Below are 8,177 nucleotides of genomic sequence, written 5' to 3'. Positions count from 1 at the left end.
TCGCCTTAAGTGCGTGTCCCCAAGTATTAGACATTTCAACTCTGGGAAGAAGATTCTGACCGTCAACCCTATCTAAGCCCCTCATAATTTTATAGACTTCCATCAGGTCTCCCCTCAGCCTCCGCCGCTCCAGAGAAAACAATCCTAGTTTGTCCAGCCTCTCCGTATAGCTCACACCCTCTGATCCAGGCAGCAACCTGGTAAACCTCTTCTGCACCCTCTCCAAAGCCTCCACATCCTTCCTGTAATGTGGCGACCCGAATTGGACGCAACACTCTACCACTTCTCTCTTGTTAGAGTTCTGCTGCTGATTAGAGGCCGCGATACCAAACTCACATTTGCATGAATCTTTGCATATGACATTTTGAACGGCTCCCACCGCAACTCATTTTCATGTGAAGGTTTATTATTATTATTGCAACAAGAGATACGGCAGGTACAAGGCTTGTTTGTTTACAAGGCAACCTTTTGTCATAGAGTCATCGAAGTTTACAGCATGGAAACAGGCCCTTCGGCCCAAGTTGTCCATTCCACCCTTTTTCTTTTAACCACTAAGCTAGTCCCAATTTCCTGCATTTGGCCCATATCCCTCTATACCCATCGTGCCCATGTAACTGTCTAAATGCTTTTTAAAAGACAAAATTGTACCCACCTCTACTGCTACCCAGAACATAGAACATAGAACATTACAGCGCAGTACAGGCCCTTCGGCCCTCGATGTTGCGCCGACCAGTGAAACCAATCTAAAGCCCCTCTAATCTACACTATTCCAATATCATCCATATGTTTATCCAATAACCATTTGAATGCTCTTAATGTTGGCCTCTGGCAGCTCGTTCCAGACACTCACCGCCCTCTGTGTGAAAAAACTGCCTTCTGGACCCTTTTGTATCTCTCCCCTCTCACCTTAAACCTCTGCCCTCTAGTTTTAGACTCCCCTACCTTTGGGAAAAGATATTGACTATCCATCTGATCTATGCCCCTCATTATTTTATAGACCTCTATAAGATCACCCCTCAGCCTCCTACGCTCCAGAGAAAAAAGTCCCAGTCTATCCAGCCTCTCCTTATAACTCAAACCATCAAGTCCCGGTAGCATCCTAGTAAATCTTTTCTGCACTCTTTCTAGTTTAATAATATCCTTTCTATAATAGGGTGACCAGAACTGTACACAGTATTCCAAGTGTGGCCGTACCAACTTCAACTTCAACAAGACGTCCCAACTCCTGTATTCAATGTTCTGACCAATGAAACCACTTCTTCACCACTCTGTCCACCTGTGACTCCACTTTCAAGGAGCTATGAACATGTACCCCGAGATCTCTTTGTTCTGTAACTCTCCCCAACGCCCTACCATTCACTGAGTGACTCCTGCCCTCGTTCAATCTACCAAAATGCATCACCTCACATTTGTCTAAATTAAACTCCATCTGCCATTCGTCAGCCCACTGGCCCAATTGATCAAGATCCCATTGCAATCCTAGATAACCTTCTTCACTGTCCACTATGCCACCAATCTTGGTGTCATCTGCAAACTTACTAACCATGCCCCCTATTTTCTCATCCAAATCATTAATATAAATGACAAATAACAGTGGGCCCAGCACTGATCCCTGAGGATCAGATGGTGGCAGAGTGGTTAGCACTGCTGTCTCACAGTGCCAGGGACCCGGGTTCGATTCCCGGCTTGGATCACTGTCTGTGCGGAGTCTGCACGTTCTCCCCGTGTCTGCGTGGGTTTCCTCCGGGTGCTCCGGTTTCCTCCCACAGTCCAAAGTTGTGCGGGTTAGGTGCATTGGCCGTGCTAAATTGCCCCTTAGTGTCCCGGGATATGTAGCTGAGAGGGATTAGTGGGGCAAGTATGTGGTGTTACAGGGATAGGGCCTGGGTGGGATTGTAGTCGGTGCAGACTCGATGGGCTGAATGGCCTCCTTCTGCACTGCAGGATTGTGTGATTTCTTTCAGGACTGAGGTGAGGAGAAATTTCTTCACCCAGAGGGTGGTGAATGTGTGGAATTCACTCCCGCAGGAAGTAGCTGAGGCCAAAACGCTGTGTTTTCAAGAAGAAATTAGATAAAGCTCTTGGGGCTAAAGGGATATGGGGGGGATCAGGATATTGAATTCGATGACCAGCCAAGATCAGAGTGAATGGTGAAGCAGGTTCGAGGGGCCAAATGGCCTCCTCCTGCTTCTAGTTTCTACGTTTCTATCTTTCATCCGGAGGGAATGGAGGGCCGTGTGAGGGGAATCATTATTTCCCTTTCGGATCTGCTCCCGCAGTGTGAAGATCCCCATTCGCCAGAGACACATTTTTCAGCCCTTTCCGTTGACATTATTCCCTTCCTGCTCACGGAGCAAAGGGTGGCCTCCAGTCTGAACGGTGACATGGGACTTGTTGCTGATCGCAAGAACCGACAGCCCTGAGCTCAATCAAATCTCTGGGCCCGTCCTCCCATTGTGTGACCACAGTTAGCCACCCGGTGTGGCTGTATAACAGCGCTACTCTGGTCAAGTGCAGCATTAATCATAGACCCCGGAACTAACGCCCACACTGTAGGCCTCAGAGGGGCCTGTGTGGATTCACCAGACTGATTCCAGCACCAAAAGGGTTAAAATACGAGGGCAAGTGACACGAATTTCCATCGAATCCTTACAGTGCAGAATGAGGCCATTCGGCCTATCGAGTCTGCACTGACTCCCCGAAAGACTATCCCACCCAGGCCCTTCCCGCTACTGTATTGTAAGGACGTGGAGGCTTTGGAGGGAGTACAGAAAAGGTTTACCAGGATGTTGCCTGGTGTGGAGGGTATTGGCTATGAGGAGAGATTGAATAAACTGGGATTGTTCTCCCTGGAAAGACGGAGGCTGAGGGGCGACCTGATAGAAGTTTATAAAATTATGAGGGGTGTGGATAGGGTGAACAGTTGGATGCTTTTCCCCAGGGCAGAAATGACAATTACAAGGGGGCACAAGTTCAGGATAAGGGGGGAAGGGTTCAGTGGAGATGTGCGGGGGAAGTTTTTTACACAGAGGGTGGTGGGGGCCTGGAATGCGCTGCCAAGTGAGGCGGTTGAGGCAGTTACATTAGTGACATTTAAGACTTATCTGGATGGACACATGAACAAACAGGGAATAGAGGGATACAGGGGGTGGGTCTGGATAGGACAATGTGGTCGGCGCAGGCTCGGAGGGCCGAAGGGCCTGTTCCTGTGCTGTACTGTTCTTTGTTCTTTGTATCTTCATAACCCTGCACACACTTACCATGTCCCAATCCACCTAACCCGCACATCTTTGGAATGTGGGAGGAAACCGGAGCACCCGGAGGAAACCCACGCAGACACAGGGAGAATGTGCAAACTCCACACAGACAGTGACCCAAGGCCGGAATCAAACCCAGGTTTATCTGGAGAATAACAGATCCCCGGGAGTGAGTTACAGACTGGAATCTGATCGAGGAGTTGATTATATCGGATAACATTCACAGTCTCTGATTGTCGATGTGTTTGAGTTGTATGCTCTGGAGTCACTGTGGTATTATGTTCATTATTCCAAATCTGCAACAAAATAGGATTGTAAATATGTAGATCCGATTGGAGGATATCCCTGTTGGTATTCTCCAGAGATAGGGTTTGTTGACTGTGTTTGGAAAAGATTGGCTCGAGGTAACAGACTGCAACTCGTGTGTGGATGAAAAGTGAGATTGTCCTCCTTCTGACCCCAGTTTAGACAGAGTCTCTCGCAGCGAGCTGCAGAAAGCCAGATCCTTTCCTCCCCTTCCACTGGCGTCACTACAAGAACACTTGATTTTGTGCCCCGCTGTGGGTCGTGCCCCGCTGCGGTGTAGGCCCCCGGTGTGGGTTAGGCCCCCGGTGTGGGTTAGGCCCCCGGTGTGGGTTAGGCCCCCGGTGTGGGTTAGGCCCCCGGTGTGGGTTAGGCCCCCGGTGTGGGTTAGGCCCCCGGTGTGGGTTAGGCCCCCGGTGTGGGTTAGGCCCCCGGTGTGGGTTAGGCCCCCGGTATGGGTTAGGCCCCCGCTGCGGTGTAGGCCCCCGGTGTGGGTTAGGCCCCCGGCGCGGGTCTGGCCCTGTTGCAGAGTAGGCCCCCCGCTGCGGGTTAGGCCCCCGGTGCGGGTCTGACCCTGTTGCAGAGTAGGCCCCCCGCTGCAGGTTAGGCCCCCGGCGCGGGTCTGGCCCTGTTGCAGAGTAGGCCCCCCGGTGCGGGTCAGGCCCCCCGGTGCGGGTTAGGCCCCCGGCGCGGGTCTGGCCCTGTTGCAGAGTAGGCCCCCCGGTGCGGGTCAGGCCCCCCGGTGCGGGTTAGGCCCCCGGCGCGGGTCTGGCCCTGTTGCAGAGTAGGCCCCCCGGTGCGGGTCAGGCCCCCCGGTGCGGGTTAGGCCCCCGGCGCGGGTCTGGCCCTGTTGCAGAGTAGGCCCCCTGGTGCGGGATAGGCCCTGCTGCTTCCTGACCAGCCTATGTCGGAATATTAAGCCGTTTTACCCTGCAGCAGAGCACTATAGCCACCCCGTTGCCTGCACAGATCTTCACCGGCCCGATCCCATTCCCACATCTGGTCCTGCTTGTGTCAATTCCAAGAGCGCTCAGCAGTTGTGACCCACATTAACAAACTGCAGAGTGCAGAGCTGACAGCTGAGAAAGGAAATGGTGGCCACAGGGGAGTAATCCTGGAATTAAGCTCACTTGCTGGGGGGAAGGATGACGCCAGCATCTCTTTGATGTTTGTCCAGGAGCCTGTTGGGGCTTTTCCTTCACACACTCACACACACATTACCTCAGTAACAACACACACACTCTCCCTCTCGCATTCTTTCCATAGTCTCAGCCCTGCGGTGAATTCCAACCAGCCTCTCGAGCCAAGGGGCTAACTCCGTGATGGGAAAGTCTTGATGGATATATCCCCACACGGGCTCCCATTCCAGGAAGTGACTGATGGTGTCAGAAACGGGGGAATCAGGCCCAGGGGGGAAGGTGGGACAGTAAGGAACACTGGCTGGCTGCTTCTGCCATTCCTGCTTCGATACAACCCCCCCCCCCCCCTCCCCACAGCTCCCCCTGAGTGTACGAGACCACCCCCTTACAGTTCAATCCTTTCAACAAGAAAAACGCTAAAGGGTTTTGTCAGCCCATATTCAGCGCTGAATCCAAAGAAAAATGCCCCTTTACTGGCTTTCACTCAGTGGCACAGTGGTTAGCGCTGCTGCCTCACAGCGCCAGGGACCCGGGTTCGATTCCCGGCTCGGGTCACTGTCTGTGCGGAGTTTGCACATTCTCCCCCGTGTCTGCGTGGGTTTCCTCCGGGTGCTCCGGTTTCCTCCCACAGTCCAAAGATGTGCGGGCTCGGTGGATTGGCCATGCTAAAATTGCCCCTTACTGTCAGGGGGGCTAGCTAGGGTAAATGCATGGGGTTATGGGGATAGGGCTTTGATGGGATTGTGCAGGCTCGATGGGCCAAATGGCCTCCTTCTGCACTGTGGGATTCTATGGATTTGATGATTCTCTGGGCCCTCTCCCCTGGCCCTGCTATGCAAAGCTCCTCCCTTACTCATAGAATCCCTACAGTGCAGAATAAGGCCATTTGGCCCATCGGATCTGCACCGACTCTCCAAGAGAATATCCCACCCAGGCCCTCTGCCCGCAACCCCACGCATTTACCCCACTATCCCCCCCCAAACTCTCTCATCCTGGGACACTAAGGGGCAATTTAGCACGGCCAATCCACCTAACCTTCGCACACATCTTTGGAGTGTGGGAGGTAACCGCAGCACCCCGGAAACCCACGCAGACATGGGGAGAACGTTCAAACTCCACACAGACGGTGACCTACGGCTGGAATTGAACCCGGGCCCTGTGGCCGGAATCGACCTTGCGAATCTCCTCCGCACACCTTTCAGAGAGTTTCCCTTGTCCCTTTAGCAAGCGTTAATGAGTTGCGAAGGGGAGTAGAGATACTTTAGTGGTTACTTGGCTGATTAGTTTGAGCCTTGTTGGTTAAAGAAGCTGTCATTAAGCTGCAGAAATGGAAACATAGCCTGGGATTGTCTGCCGATCGGCAGCACGCACGCACGCACGCACGCATTCCCCTTCAGAGCTCCCAAGTGAGTCGATCGCATAGATCCATCGGGATATCCAGCACGGAAACAGGCCATTCAGCCCATCTCATCCATGCCGGCCATGTTTCCTGAACTGAACTAGTCCTATTTTCCTGCGTTTGGCCCATATCCCTCTCAACCTTTCCCTTCCATCTACTTGTCCAAATGTCTTTTAAATGTTGTCATTGTACCCGCCTCTACCCCCTCCCCTGGCAGCTCATTCCACACACGCGCCACCCTCTGGGTGAAAAGGTTGCCCCTCAGGTCGCTTTTAAATCTTTCCCCGCTCCTGTATTGAGATACAGTGAAAAGTATTGTTTCTTGCACACTATACAGACAAAACATACCGTTCATAGAGTACATAGGGGAGAAGGGAAGGAGAGGGTGAAAAATGTGGTGTTGTAGCTCGGCTTTGGAGAAAAGTTTATTTATTAGTGTCAAACGTAGGCTGACATTAACACTGCAATGAAGCTACTGTGAAAATCCCCTTGTCGCCACACTCCGGCGCCTGTTTGGGTTACACTGAGGGAGAATTTAGCACCTAACCAGCACGTCTTTCGGACTGTGGGAGGAAACCGGAGCACCCGGAGGAGACCCACGCAGACACGGGGAGAATGTGCAGACTCCACACAGACAGTGACCCGAGCCGGGAATCGAACCCGGGTCCCTGGCCCGGTGATGTGGAGATGCTGGTGTTGGACTGGGGTGGGCACAGTAAGAGGCCTCACAACACAGAGGCAGCGGGAAGTGTAGACAGAGTCAGTGGATGGGAGGCTGGTTTGCGCGATGGATTGGGCTACATTCACGACCCTTTGTAGTTCCTTGCGGTCTTGGGCAGAGCAGGAGCCCCAGACCAAGTTGTGATACACGCAGGAAGAATGCTTTCTATGATGCATCTGTAAAAGTTGGTGAGAGTCATCGCGGACATGGCAAATTTCCTTAGCCTCCTGAGAAAGTAGAGGTGCTGGAGGGCTTTCTTAACTATAGTGTCTGCTTGGAGGCACCAGGACAGGTTGTTGGTGATCTGGACACCGAGAAACTTGAAGCTCTCGACCATGTCCTCCTGGAGAAATCCAGGGTGTTGTACTGAGTTACTCTGCACCCCCTCCATGGTGAGTTCTCTGCCACTTCACAAGGCTGCAGGAGGAATGGCGGGGGGGAGGGGGGGAGGGGGGCCTTTTTTCGATTCTGAAATCTCGGCCCTGCTGCACTGGGTTTTGCTTTGGGAAATAATTCAGACGGTTGCGTGTGGGACCGACTCTCGGGAAGTCATTAAAGAGCGTGATTGAGTTTCCCTGTCTGACAGCAGAGGCAACAACACGGCATTAATTAAGGCCACACTTTGGGATCGATGTGTTTTACCTGTGTGTGTCTGCTGGGAATGATAACGAGGCTGAGGCTCTGTGTCAGGCTCTGTTGTCAATAACACCGGCTTGTCATAGGCTTGGGTCAAACCCTCTTCCTTGCTGTAGTCACTACAGGCTGTACCCAGCGGAGGTGATGCCCTGTGGTTTTATCGCTAGACTATTAACCCAGAAACCCAGCTGGGGAACCAGAATTGTCCGTGCTAAGTTCTCCCTCAGTGTAGCCTGAACAGGCACCGGAGTGTGGCGACTGGGGGATTTTCACAGTAACTTCATTGCAGTGTTAATGTAAGCCAACTTGTGACACTAATAAATAAACTTCAACATCAACTTAATTATGCAAAATACCACTACACGTGGGATGGTGGCACAGTGGTTCGCACTGCAGCCTCACAGCGCCAGGGACCTGGGTTCGATTCCCAGCTTGGGACACTGTCTGTGTGGAGGCTGCACGTTCTCCCCTGTGTCTGCATGGGTTTCCTCCAGATGCTCCGGTTTCCTCCCATGAAAGATGTGTAGGTTAGGGGATTGGCCATGCTAAATTGTCCCTTAGTGTCAGGGGAATTAGCAGTGTAAATACGTGCGGTTATGGTGCTAGGGCTTGGGTGGGATTGTGGTCGGGGCAGACTCGCTGGGCTGAATGGCCTCCTCCTGCACTGTGGGGGTTGTATGATTCTGTTCAATCGCTCTTTCTTTGCCTTGCCTTACAGAGCG

General features: G+C 52.5%; 1 protein-coding gene across 1 annotated transcript in view; it reads left to right on the top strand.

The window, feature by feature from the left end:
- Positions 1-2,423, top strand: part of LOC144509709 (ankyrin-1-like) — a 104,603-nt gene extending 102,180 nt beyond the window's left edge. The window contains exon 8 of the mRNA XM_078238489.1: positions 2,280-2,423. Within this exon, the coding sequence (XP_078094615.1) occupies positions 2,280-2,423 (144 nt within the window). The remainder of the gene's footprint in view (positions 1-2,279) is intronic.
- Positions 2,424-8,177: the final 5,754 nt, after the last annotated feature.

The sequence above is a fragment of the Mustelus asterias genome, chromosome 22 (assembly GCF_964213995.1).
Source record: "Mustelus asterias chromosome 22, sMusAst1.hap1.1, whole genome shotgun sequence".
NCBI lineage: Eukaryota > Metazoa > Chordata > Chondrichthyes > Carcharhiniformes > Triakidae > Mustelus > Mustelus asterias.
Note: the sequence above shows the minus strand (reverse complement) of the source record. Positions and strands in the feature narration are given on the sequence as shown.